Genomic DNA, 13,564 nt, shown 5'->3' on the forward strand with positions numbered 1-13,564 from the left:
TTTTTGTTGTTGCATGCTGTTGGGTTAAATTTGTCATCATATTTTAGTCCCATTGTTGCATTTTACTAGAGAGTTGAATTAGATGTTTAATTAGACTGTTTTGTTTAGAGGTTGAATTCATCTTTTTCTTTTTTTTCTTTTTTTTTGGTGATATAACATGTTTGCGTTTTATCTGAGAAGTTTCTGTTGTAATTTGTTGTCGAGTTTTGTCTGAGGATAAAAATTTCTTGTAGTTTGTGATATACTGTTTATTTTGTCTTAGGATGGTATTTGTTGTTGTTTGTGGTGTTTTGTCTGAGGATTAAACTTGTTGATGGTTTTGTGTTTTGGTTAAAACTCAGATTATTTGTTGTTTGTTGTATACTATTGTGTTTTGTCTGAGGATTGAGTTTGCTGTTGTATTGTGTTATATTCTTTTGTTTTGGGTTATTTGTATTTAGTTTTTTTTGCCTGACAGTTGAATTCATTGTTGTACACCATTATATTTTGTCTGAAGGTGTTCAGTTTTAGCAGATTGATTTTTATGCTATGTGTTTGTGTAGTAGTGTTTGGTACCTTTTGGCAGATCCACTGTCATTAACACGATCCAGTAACTAAAGAGTCACATGATATGACATACCCCACATAAGGGTGTGGACACAACGTGAGTCAGTGTGGCTTGCTTGTTGCTGATCCCTGGATACATGTACACAAACACACATGGGCACATTGTTTCTCAGACCTGACCACCCAGCGTTTCTGGATCAACTACTTCTTCAGTTTTTGACCTGTTTCTTTTGCGCATTTTAATGCCAAATGTCCCTTAAGCAGTAAAAGAAAGTGCTTTGTGGATTTGCGGAAGTAGGCGGTGGTGTGTGGGGGCCGTTTTCCCAGATGAATGCTGTTTTATAAATGGGAATTTGAAAAATCAGAATTTATCTGTTCCCTCTAGTGGACAAAATGGGTTCGACAGTTAAAAATTCTCATGATGTAGTCTACAGCAGGGGTCATCAATTCCACACTGGACAGTTTGCTGATTTTCCTGCTTCTACAGAAAGATGAGTGATTCAGCTCAGCAGATAATTAATAGGACTTCAACCTGGGCTGGAATTAATCCTTATGATAGCTTTCTTTATTAGCAAAAAAAACAAACAATATCTTTAATCTGTTGAAGATGAATTTAAATATTGCATTGAAATTAACCACACTGAAAATCTGGGAATGTCTTATCTGCTTAAAACTGAAATAAACTTTAATTTGTGAAAAATTCCATGCAATGAAAGGAAATGTTGAACAGATTCTGCACTAGGTCACTATTTAAATGTAAGCAAATCTGTGATACTGGCCGTGTCAACTCCTTTGTACAACAAGTTAATATATTCCTCACATCTTATCTTATCTAACTTCGGAAATCCATGCTAGTTTGAGTGTCGTTAAAGCAAAAGGAGGAGGTACCACAAATACTAAGAAATTCCGAAATTCATGTAAATAATTCTACTATTCTACTTTTCACTTTGTAATTTCCAATAACAAATTTTATATTAAATACAAAATATTAGCGTTTTTAGTAGTAGTTTCAAACTTCTGCACTTTTGCACTTTGTGCATCACTGTATGCAGGATTTTAAGTGAAAAGGAGCAAAACGATGGGATTATTTCACTAAGAAGACAGATTTGCCTCTCATACTTTGCAAAATAAGAAATATTAGAAAATACTGTTCTTTATGATACCTTTTGACAGCTTTATCGTAAATGTTTCTGTCCTCCTCAGTGGAATGCATTAGTAGGGTTAACAGTTCTGCACTTACTATGAAATAAAATACTTGCATCATTTCTATATCCTGGTTTTCAGGATTTTTAAAAATAAGACTCAGACTGGTAAATATGAACAGCGCAATAATCGTTCATGATTAATCAACACTTCAATATGATCTCATTTCAGTATGAAATCTAAATTAGACCCAATCTCATGCTCCTGCTTTCTTTAAACCCAGTGGATCGTTCTGATGTTTGTGCAGACCAGCAGCAAGCATGTGAAGTTCCCACCTACAGAAACTCAGCTCGTGGGTCGCTGCATCTTTTGGCTTAAATCCTCCATTTTACAGCTTTGAAGAAACGTTTTTTTTTTTTTTAAATTTATTTATTTATTTAATTTTTTTTTGGCAGAACAGCAAGGACTCAAAGTCAGGAATGTGGGAGGATGCGTAGTGAGTGAGAGCACCATGACTAGTTCTATTGTCTAAGTTGAACGCGCACACACACACACACACACACACGCACACGCAGACACACACACGCACACGCACGCACACGCAGACACACAACGCACACTGTAACACAAGAAACACATATAAAACCACAGTGCTATTGAATTCTCAAACCTGATTGGTCAGCAGGTTGATTGGATGAATATGTCGTCAGTTCAATAGCAACAGGTCAGCGTGACTTCACTTCCTGTCAGGCTGCATCACACCATTTCGTGGTTGATTATTTTCCTATAACGGTGTTATTCTGTACATAAATAACATTTATTATTATCACATATTAACACATCTTTCCTAAAAAAAAAAAGTTTAACAGACTTGTATATATTCTAGCTGTATAACAGATGTATAACTTCTGCACTTTCAAGCCACCAGCTCAACTTCATTCACTGCAAGCACATTTCTCAAGCTGTTGACTCTTCACGTTCCTCGTGTGGAACAGGATTGTACCCTGTTCCACAAGCCACTCTTCTTAAGAAAAACTCACTCTCACTGTGCAAACTCCAGCAGATCGCATGATAACGTACACACACAATATGCAGGTACTACACTGAGCCGTTTACCCGCCCAACCGCATTCTTTGACCTTTAACCTTCTGCGCTGTTACATAAATTCAAATTCCTTCACCACAGCAGCTTCCTGTCATATCAGTGTTGACAGGAAGCTGCTATGGTGATGGAAGTTTAATTTATGTAACAGCGCAGAGGGTTAAAGGTCATAACTGACTCTCTCAGATCAGTGTAGATCAAATCAGGGTCAAATGTGGTCCGCTGTTGTGCAAGACACTGGAAGTGTAGCATTTTTTTCGCTCAGGTGTGATACAGTGGCTTCTATCACGTTGGGTAAACGTTTTAGTTTCTGTTCTACAGATATTTCCATGCAATTTGTAATAGTAAGAAAAATAAGAAATATTAGCCAGAACACCTTTAAATGTCATTCTCTATCTTAGAAAAGCACCTTACTTATCTTCTTACCCTTATTTACTTCCTTTCTTTTATTTCCCTTTACTTCCCTTTACTTCTTTCTTTGTTTCTTTCCCTTTACTTCCTTTTACTTCCTTGCCTCTGTTTACTTCCATCCCTGTACTCCTTTCCTTCCTTCCTTCCTTTCTTCCTTCCGTTCTTTCTTCCCTCCTTTTTTTTTTTTCCTTTTCCAAAGTGCACATCGCCAGCTGTTACTATGACAATAAGCGAAGTCGTTTTTGCGTAATCTCTGTACAAAGTCGCTGTACAAAGGGTATGAAGGTGTAGTGGGGATTTTTATTTTTTATTTGACTTTTGAACTAACAGGCATACCAGCTGGTTTTCTACTTATCTGCAGTAATTATTTTTTAGCTAGCTTACAGAATAAATTATGGAGACATCCATCATATATAGATGGGACAGCTTGCTAAATAAAATCCTGTTTAAATGCAGGACATCGAATATAAAATATTGCTCCATTTTACATTTCTAAACCACTTTGTGAATTCTTCTGGGAAAGTCTGCAGTCATGTTAGTTATAAATCCTCTTAATCTTCGCAGGGCTTATATATCTAATTTCACTGTAGTCTAAAGGAATGGAAGAGACCTTACGATGGTGAGGGGGTTTTCCACAACAGAAAATAATAAGGGGAAGTCAGCGTGGTGAGATAATGAAATACTAATATTGAAACTGAAATAAAATGTCAGTCCATTGTGTGGAGCAATGCTATGAGCAATGATGTTTTTCACAGCTAGTTTTTTACAGTAGAACGTCAAAGTAGAAAGTACAGTAGAAAGTTCAAGCTGCGAACATCTCAGCTTATTAAAAACAAAACTTCCTCAGCAAGCATGTCTGATTATTTGTAGATTTTGGTGAGCAAGGTCATTAAAACAAGGGCATTGCATTACCATTAATGAGTTAGTGTTCCTCCCTGCTCTGGCATTGATTCTGAACCAGTGATTTAGACTCTTGAATGTAATGTAGGAGACCTACTTGAGGTTTTTAAGAATGGGAAGTTTGCACAATCGAATTTTTATCAGTTCATGAATGTAGATAGCGATAGTGGAGGTGGAAAAAAAAGCATTAATATCTCCATTAAAATGTCAATATTATAGTAGGGCTGCAGTGCATGGACCCCTTGTTATAAAGACAAATGCACATTTGAGAGTTTTGTGGTGGAAAAACCACATGCACTGGTCTACAGAGACTGGTGTATGTGTCAGGTGAGCCTTCTTGACCATCGATTATATATTTTTGAGCACCAATAGTGCTTGGGCCCTTACAGTGGGGCCAAGCACTGTTAGGAACCAAAGAGGGGAGAATTTATGTTTGCTGTCAAAAAATATGTCTTTATGACTGAAAGATTAAAGACTAAAGTGTGTGTGTGTGTGTGTGTGTGTGTGTGTGTGTGTGTGTAAAGGTCAGTAGCATCATGGCCAGCTCGGAGGTCAACACAAATAAGGACTGGTCTCACGATGAAGACTGTGGGTCTTGTCTGACTGAAGATCAGCTCGTCTCCATCAGGAACAACAATGGTGAGAGTACACACACACACACACACACACACACACACACACACACCTGTTTCCGCTGATTGAAAACCGATGCTGATTGTTGTGAAATTAAGGCACTAAAGAGAAAGGTAGTCATGACAGTTAGTTTTGGAAAACAGGCCCTAATCCTTCATTCCTTCACCCCCATGCTGTTAATAAAAACTCTCACGTGTGCGTTTGTGTATTTTTTATTTTCTGTCAGCACACAGCATATGCACCTAATGTCAAGGATCACATGACTGAAATAAATGTAGAGTTCTAGCAGAACTGGATGAGTGTTATTAATGACCCCCTCCCTTCCCCTTCAGTTCATATATATATATAATGTATGTACTCAGCTGTGTGTTTGTTTGAGTGTATGTGATGATGGCTGCATTCATATTACCTCCATTTAACAAACACCCATCCCCTCTATTTCATGTCACTTTTTAAAACTCTGTGTGTGTGTGTGTGTGCGCGTGTGCGCATGCACAACCTGGCCACAAGTAGTTGCTCAACTATGCCAAAATAGCATTTTAAGTATCTAACCTCGTTGTTATTGGGTTTCACGCTTTAACATGATTTCTGTGAATTTATAGTAGAAGAAAATCCTAAATAATGGATTTTCTTACATACTTGCATCCTATCTAAAAAAGAATAAATAAAGTCGTGTGTGTAAAGTTCGGGTATTTGTTCAATTAAATCACACAATGAACTGGAGAAATTCAAATACACAATTAGAAATTGAATTACTCATTACATTATATTTAATCGTGTGTTCACATGTTTATATTTACTCCAAAAACCTTCACTGGATAATGCAGGTTAACATTTCTTTTTTTTTTTTTTTCTTTTTAAAGAAGTCCATAATCTGCTTTGCTGTATAACCAGTAGAAAGTGTGCATTTCTACCATGGTTGCCAGATTGTGCCACCCAATATATATATATTATATATATATACATATATATATTTTTTTTTAATTCCATTGGTTTATAACCAAATGCTCATTCTGGTAATTATAAATTCAGTTTAGATATAATTTGGCCACAATTAGAGATCATTTATCGTCAATTAGAAAGAAATAGAAACAATTAAGCCAATCTGGCAACCTTGCTTTCAATATAACCTCCTTCTCTGTTGGTGTATGTATGTTTTACACAAAGTCATACTTTATTGTTTTTAATATGATGAATCCATATTCATCCACAGCAACATAGTGTATAAATCTGAAATATGGATTGAACTAAAATATCGATAATAAATATCAACCCAGACATGTTGAAGGAAGCAGAATCCAAGAGAATATAAGTTCACAAAAGAAAACAAGCTGAGCTCGAATCAGAGTCTTTATATGCAATGCACTAAATATACAAGAGACACAAAGATCAACATAAAAAAATTACTCCATAGCCTGTAGTTTTGTAGTTAGGGATAATTTGCAATGTAAGTAATGTTTATATAAAAGGACAAAAGATGTAATCAGCATATCAAGAGCAGATACAGATTTCAGTGTACCATTAAAACCATTAAAAATGTGTGACAAATTACTAACTGTTCATTTGGTAAAGCAGTCATAGTGTGCTTCCACCCTAAAACCAAAATCTGACAATACAAAGGCTTAATAATCCTAAAATAAAATTAAATAACCAGTTCAGAAACTAAAGAAAGACAAGAAACTGTCTATAATTAAGTTGCATTGGCAAGTAGAGTGGACAGCATGTCAGTTACCTAATGCTTGATTTTTTTTTCTATGAATTACAGTTTATAACCCTACCAGTTTGTCTAACAAAGCAAAGCAGAAAATGTAACGTTATATGTAGGTGATATTAACGTTGCTTTATACAAGAGTACAGTATATGGCATATGACAGCTATGGAGGGTGACAGAAACTCAACTTTTAAGTGGATTTTCAAGTGAACAAGGGATAGAAAATTGCAGGAATGGTAGTTTAACATGGAACATGCACTAGCTGACATGCTTGTGATCTGGTTTTTAACCTTTCCAACATTCCTGATCACTTGCTGATACTAAGTCCAGCAGTTCCTGGCCCAGTGACCGTACCTCCCACATGTAAAGCACTGGTTAGGCCCGACCTCTGCGTCCCCTCCCGGTCTTCTGCACTGAGCTTTAGTGTGGCCTTTCCTGCAGCAGTTCAAGCACTCATTGTTAAATTCAGCTGTCGTTAGCATCCTGTCAATAAACATGGCCTTGGTCAGCAAATCAGTGTAGCTTTTGGGGCACTGCGACTCTATGGCCTGATAGCTCTTTGCCGCTTTCTCCATGACGTTACAGAGAAAATGTCGGTCGTTCTTGTTCGGCTCTGTGTTGTCCACCCCGTAGGAGCAATACAGCCTGAACTTCTCTTGAAAATACTCTTCGAATGTTTCACCAACCTCTTGCCTCCGGTAGTAGTACAGCTCAAACAGTTTGGTACCTGGCCCTAGAGCTTCTGATACACACTTCCAGAGCTTCTCCAACAGTCTGCTCATCGTTGCAGGGTTCGAAAAGGCCATCTCAGTCAGGTCTTTGTTGTCGAAGTTCTCTTCTATTGCCTGCCAAGCTTTTAGAGGGCATTTTGTTTTTACAAGTTTAAAGACACATTTAGGATCCACTTCTCCTTTGAGGAGCCAGCTCTTTATCTTGGCCCAGAACTCGTAGTTGGAGTTGTCATACTGCAAGTCTGGAAGTTCTTTAAGGAGAGCAGGAAGTGATCTCTGCCAGGTTGCACTGCAAGTCACAAGTGCTGGAGCCATCAGTGGAAGGAATGTAATTAGCAATCTTGTTTTTCAGTTGCTCATTTTCTGCGTTCTGTTCCTGGATTCTCAGCTTTAGTGAGGTGATCTCTTCCTTTAGAGAGTCTGCGTTAGACTTGAGCTGTAACACTTTGCTAGAATTTTTAGACATCACGTAGTTTAGTTGCCCATTTTCTGCTTCCCACTGCAGGAGTTTCACCGTCAGCAATTTAATCTCTTCCTTGTGAGACGTTGTTTTATACTCGAGTTGTAACACTTTCTTAGAATTGTTAGACAGCTCATAATTTAGTTGCGTGTTTTCTTCGTCCCGTTGCTGGAGTTTCAGCTTCAGTAATTTGATCTCTTCCTTGTGAGACGTTGTTTTATACTCGAGTTGTAACACTTTCTTAGAATTGTTAGACAGCTCATAATTTAGTCGCGTGTTTTCTTCGTCCCGTTGCTGGAGTTTCAGCTTCAGTAATTTGATCTCTTCTTCTTGAGACTTTGTTTTAGCCTTGAGCTGTAACACTTCACTTTGCCACATGTCCAGTAGCTTGACAACGTGGTTATAGTGAGAAGCCATGACTACCATCGCCATTTTGTCCTTCTTTTTACCCTCTTTGAACTGCATCCACCAAGTGCTGCAGTCAGCAGGGGTTCCTGTTTGGGGATATGTGCCCTTCTTTTCTTTAGTTAAACGCTTGGCTGTAACCTTGCTTCCCTTTTCTCTTAATTCAGCACATAAGATCATGTCTTCTGCCAGGTTTTTTGGCTTATATGGCATCACTTGTTCAAGCATGTTGGAGTTCTTTCAGACTGTGGAATAGGAAAATGAAAAAAAATCAGTCTTAATACAAAAACAAAGAACAAAAAAAACGTGTGTTCCTCTTGTTTTTTGATGGATTTAAGATTTACCAAACACATTAACTAAACTACAGACTTTTCGCAAATTATTGACAATACTTCTCCTTCCTCGGAGTGCCACAAACGGGCTTTGAAAGGTCTCAAAGAACCTGCCGATTGCTCTCGCATTGTTGCTCATTTCACTTATATTGCCATAGTGCAGAAGTATAAACAAGTCTTGATGTTCACAAGGACAGCTTTGAACAAATGGTATCAAACAAGACCGTACATAATATGTGTTAATACATACATAATATGATTTAGAGGCTTGTGCCAACAGTTACAGGAAACTAGTCTTCCTGTTTGTGTATGACGTGCAATAAGCTCTCTCAGAAAAAAAAAAAAGAAAACGAGCAATAATCTCAAATTTAAAGAATCAGTTTTTAACACTTACCCAATTTATCAAGTTTTCCTTCCTGATGTGTCTTTCTAAGTTAAGCTCGAGTTAAGAGACTCTCCACTGGATTGAAAATAGCTGATGGAGCAGGACTTTTTTTTTTAGTATGAGGTGGAAGTCTGACTCCTCCTTAAGCATAAACAACTGTATTATAGGTCGAGTAAATTTTGTTTGAGTTTTGAGGGTGGAGGAATATTCGAAGGCTGTGCTGCATATTACTGAAATTTGCCAGAGACAGCGGGATGCATTCTGACTCTGACCCTTCTTCCTCCAACAATGCCCTCTACACGAACTTCCCCCAATGGTCCTTTTGCGGTAAATTGTTCGGTTCAGTAAGAACCGCTTCACCAGATTTGAGGCTAATTTCTTTATTCAGTCATGTGTAGTGAGAGTACATGCACAATATGGTAGAAAAATACAATTGTTTTCCCTCCCTAGAAGACTCGTAAGTCGAGGCAAATGAGTTAGCAGAGTATTGATGTGACTGTTACAGCTGGAGAGAGTGCCCAGTGCAGAACAGTGAATGTCTCTGCAGTAACACCCCAGCTTGAACACATTATATATTTCCTTGATTCAGAGCAGACCGAAATAGATCAGTAAGCTGATAGAGTGCAGAAGCAATACTTTCCATTGTGGCTGAGTCACACTGTAAACATTTCTCATTTTATTTGTTCTTGTGAGGAACAACAGAATTTGTACAGTGATTCTTTGGACCCAGAAAAGAATTTACTGTCCATGAGACATAACAGCAAAGTGGTATCATGCGTTCTTCAAATGGTGAGGATGAGATATGGGAGGTATGAGAAATGGGAGGCAAGGCCAGAACAGTGGCCTTGGCCTGTGCTCTTAGAACAAACTGGTTTAGCAGTATCTATAAAACATAGTGCCAGGGCAAGTGAAGGCCAGCTACACACCAAAGCGTCAGAGTCTTCACACCCAAGTTTCGACTGCAATTTTCCCAGGATGCATATTTACCATGAAACCCATGTTATACAGGATGTGGCATGGAGCAGAATTCCATATAACAAAACGATTTTTTCTTGTTGTTATTTTTAAGTTTTTTTAAGGTTGTTGGTGCCAAATGAGCTGGTTTCGGAATAGAGTATTTCTGAGGCAAAACAGAACATGCAGTGGGTGACAGTTCTGCCTTGTAGATGAGAGAGGTTAGAGGAGAATGGCCAGACTGGTTCAAGCTGACAGGAAGGTTACAATAACCTTCAATAACCACTATTTCCACCAACCTCAGCCAATGACCGCACAAGGTTAGGATTCTGAGGATACAGTGGGCACAGACTTGCCGAAATCGGACAGCCAAAGATTGAAAAGACCAGGCGACGTTATGAATATGTAAATTGGAATCGCCCCCAATCCAAACCAGTAAACCATTGTTTTTAAACTTGTACGTTTCACACACTTTGACCACACTTTCTACACGTTTTATTGAATTCATCTGAAAGGACTTTATTGTTTTAAAAAATCATCTTTCCCAGTCACACATCTTTCTCCACTTGTGTGGAGTCGTGTTGGAGAACGGGAAATTTAAAATTTTGTACAAATAACCTTTAAAATCAATCTGTAATGGGATGAGTTCTGTGTCCAGCTCCTCAAACATTGTCCTGCAGAACATTTAAGAACTGTATGTGTGTGTTTTTCTTCTTTAGAAGAACGTGAGTTTTTCGTGGTGCATTACCTGAACGATCTAAAGGAAAGGGGCGTGTCTCCGCTGCTTCATAACACGCCCATCACCTGCAGAGTGGAGAACACTGAGAGATATACCACTCGCTCCAAGGTGTGTGTGGAAAAAGAGCAAGTTATTATATATTTTCTCAGAACATTACATTTTCAAAGAATTGTCAGGTATGACCTGAAGAGTCAGAAGCATGTGAGACAGTTAAAGTCTCCGGAATTGATGAGGCAGTTTATTTACCAGCCAGTTTTCTTATAAAACACTATGATATTGTTCCTAAGAGAGCTGATGCCATTTAAAAGGGCAACGTGTGATTAATTTAGTTGTTTATTGTTGTTAACTACTTTTGTAGTCATAGTGACACAGTGATGTAGTGGACATAAACATCTCTAGTATGCCTAGACGTTTGCACAGTTCTGTATGATGTGTAATGTGATTTTGCAAAAAATGTGTTGTGTTGTGTTTTTGTGTGTACTCTGCTGTGTGTGTGTATGTGCAGGTGCGTGTTTGTTCTCTGTATACAGTGCGTCTGACTCATGGTGAATTCACCTGGACTATTAAGAGGAAGTATAAGCATTTTCATGACCTGCACAGAGACCTGTACAAGCACAAGATGATGCTGCAGTTCCTCCCACTCGGGAGGTGAGCACACACACACACACACACACACACACACACACACACACACACACACACTCGGATACTTGCTCAAAATTAGGCTTGTGTATGTCAGCCCTAAAAATCTCAGTATTTTGGATGAATCAATGGACAACGTGTTTAATGAGGCTTTGTAGCTTTAAGAATCATGTTTATCATATTGTAATGTTTGTTTGTTTGTGTGTGTGTGTGTGTGTGTGTGTGTGTGTGTGTGTGTGTCAGGTTTGCCATTCAGAGGCAGCAGCTGGAGAGCATGACTGAGGAGATGCCCTCTCTGCACGGCACTGAGAGAATGGGCAGGACATCCAGCAAACCGGTACACACACACTTATTGTGTATTACTGTATTACTAAATTACTAATTATATCAGAATTATAATATTAATGATTTTTATATGATTATATTTAAAGGTCCGTAATCGTCTACACTCTGAGGGTGGATATAAATAAATTTATTCGTAAATGTGGTGTTTATGAACATCCAGTATGTGTGAAGTTCCATATAAGGAGACTTGCTAATGTGAACCTCGATTGATCAGCGAGTTAACAAAGGGTTACTGAGATATTTACTTACTTATATTTATTTATTTGAGATGAATACGCCTAGTTGTTTACGGCTGATTAGCGTTTATCAACATACATACGTGAGTACGCAGAAAGTCGGCTGTTCTATTTAACTTTCGTAAATCTGGCATGAATTTTTAGTCCGTTTTGGCCTAGTATTGTATTAGTATTGTATTATTGTATTAATTTAACTGTATACATGCACTGAATAATCAGATTATTAGGCTAAAATCTGTTGACTTTGTCGAGTTGCTTGAAATGCGTTAACTGGTTTACAATTGTGTGTGTGTGTGTGTGTGTGTGTGTGTGTGCGTGCTACAGAAATACCTGGAAGAGTACCTGAACAGCCTTCTGGAGAACAACTTCTGCAAGAACTACAGTGGCATGGTATACACACACACACACACACACACACACACACACACTTGTATAACATGTTTAGCCACTAAAGCATGCATGCATCTCTTCACACTTTTTTTTCGCTAATTATTAGTAACCTACACACACACACACACACACACACACACACACACACAGTGCAAAATGATTTTAGTAAACATTTGCTTACTTGTGCTCTCAGCTGGAGTTCCTCAGCATCAGCCCTCTGTCCTTTATCAAAGATCTTGGACCCAAGGGACTGTGAGTATCTGTGTGTGTTTGTGTATTGCGGGGTGTCTGTAAATAAGCAACAGGCTGATTTCTAAGTTTTCTCAAATCTCTCTCACAGTGAGGGATTTATTTCGAAGAGGTCAGGAGGTCACCGGATCCAGGGCCTCAACTGCTTCGGCCACCATCAGTTCTGCTTCCGCTGGTCGCAGCGCTGGCTTGTGGTCAAAGACTCATTTCTGCTCTACATGTCCAGGTCTCTCTATCTCTCTCTCTCTCTCTCTCTCACACACACACACTCACACACACACTGTACTTTTCTCCTTTCTTTTCCATTATGCACCTATATTAGTGTATGTTCCCTACTCTCTTTCTTTGTCGTAATCATATTCACACCTCTTTCACACTTGTAGCATTTTTCTCTTTTTCTCTCTCTCTCTCTCTCTCTCTCTCTCTCTCTCTCTCTCGTTCTCCATCAGTAAAAGTCTCCGCTGCTTTCATCTTTGCTCACGGTGCAGTCTCTGTGTAAAAGGCTGAACACTGATGATGGTATAATTCAATAACTTTAATGCTTTAATAGACCTTTCCTTAATTTCCCCATTTTCTATAATTCAGCTAATTAACTGTTTATTAACGATGGGTTCGTTCTGAATGCAGAGATCCAGGTGTGGTGTCCTTCGTGCTGCTCTTCGATCCCGAGCTGAAAGTTCTGGTGGACCGCAGCTACACGGACACGAAACACGGGGTGTGCATCGAGAACGTCAGCAGGTGTGGTGTAAAATGACAGATCAGTGCCAACACTTGAATGTGCTCAAGTAAATATTTTATTCAATCAGCAATTGCTCACAAGCCTGAGTAGCCACTCTTACCTTAACAAACGTCCCTTACCTCAGAGTGCTACGAGGGTTGAGACAGAATATTGGAGTGTATATGGTTACATTCGTGAATTATTCATTTCCTTAGGGTCGGTGTCACATGTAAGAGCTTTGCACGTGAAAAAAAAAGTGGAAGTGGAAATATGGTGCAAAAATCCACTAGAAGTGATTGAAATGAATTCAATTTCTAAAAATTGTATCTGGCTTTATTACAAATTCCACATATCTGAGTCAACATCTGCTGGATAGACAAAGTGCAAAGTTTTTGCGATGTAAAAAATGAACCCAAGATAAATCATGTCAGGTATTTTTAATATCACTGTTAATGTGATATAGCAACCAACAAACTTCAAGTGAAAAACTAAACGGAATTGTTTTATAGGGAAAAAAATGAACTGTATTATTT

The 13,564-nt window shown here is 38.4% G+C and overlaps 2 protein-coding genes across 3 annotated transcripts in view; one reads left to right on the forward strand and one right to left on the reverse strand.

Annotated features, from left to right (window-relative positions):
- Positions 1–13,564, forward strand: part of pld2 (phospholipase D2) — a 40,904-nt gene that overhangs the window by 8,767 nt on the left and 18,573 nt on the right. For both annotated transcript variants that reach the window (XM_034300573.2, XM_034300574.2), the window contains exons 2-9: positions 4,626–4,740; positions 10,432–10,559; positions 10,957–11,099; positions 11,337–11,430; positions 11,999–12,064; positions 12,258–12,316; positions 12,405–12,539; positions 12,941–13,051. In XM_034300573.2, the coding sequence (XP_034156464.2) occupies positions 4,638–4,740; positions 10,432–10,559; positions 10,957–11,099; positions 11,337–11,430; positions 11,999–12,064; positions 12,258–12,316; positions 12,405–12,539; positions 12,941–13,051 (839 nt within the window). In that variant the 5' untranslated portion in view covers positions 4,626–4,637. The remainder of the gene's footprint in view (positions 1–4,625; positions 4,741–10,431; positions 10,560–10,956; positions 11,100–11,336; positions 11,431–11,998; positions 12,065–12,257; positions 12,317–12,404; positions 12,540–12,940; positions 13,052–13,564) is intronic.
- Positions 6,067–10,404, reverse strand: LOC117596229 (uncharacterized). Its single transcript, XM_034300575.2, has 2 exons — positions 8,768–10,404; positions 6,067–8,286 (listed from the first exon to the last, which is right to left on the reverse strand). Exon 2 carries the CDS (start codon positions 7,489–7,491, stop codon positions 6,766–6,768), a length of 726 nt encoding a protein of 241 aa, XP_034156466.1. The 5' UTR covers positions 7,492–8,286; positions 8,768–10,404; the 3' UTR covers positions 6,067–6,765.

The sequence above is a fragment of the Pangasianodon hypophthalmus genome, chromosome 27 (assembly GCF_027358585.1).
Source record: "Pangasianodon hypophthalmus isolate fPanHyp1 chromosome 27, fPanHyp1.pri, whole genome shotgun sequence".
In the NCBI taxonomy this organism is placed as follows: Eukaryota; Metazoa; Chordata; class Actinopteri; order Siluriformes; family Pangasiidae; genus Pangasianodon; species Pangasianodon hypophthalmus.

Coding starts and splice junctions, on each gene's coding strand:
- LOC117596229 (XM_034300575.2), bottom strand. CDS start 7,491: ATGGCTCCAGCACTTGTGACTTGCAGTGCAACCTGGCAGAGATCACTT.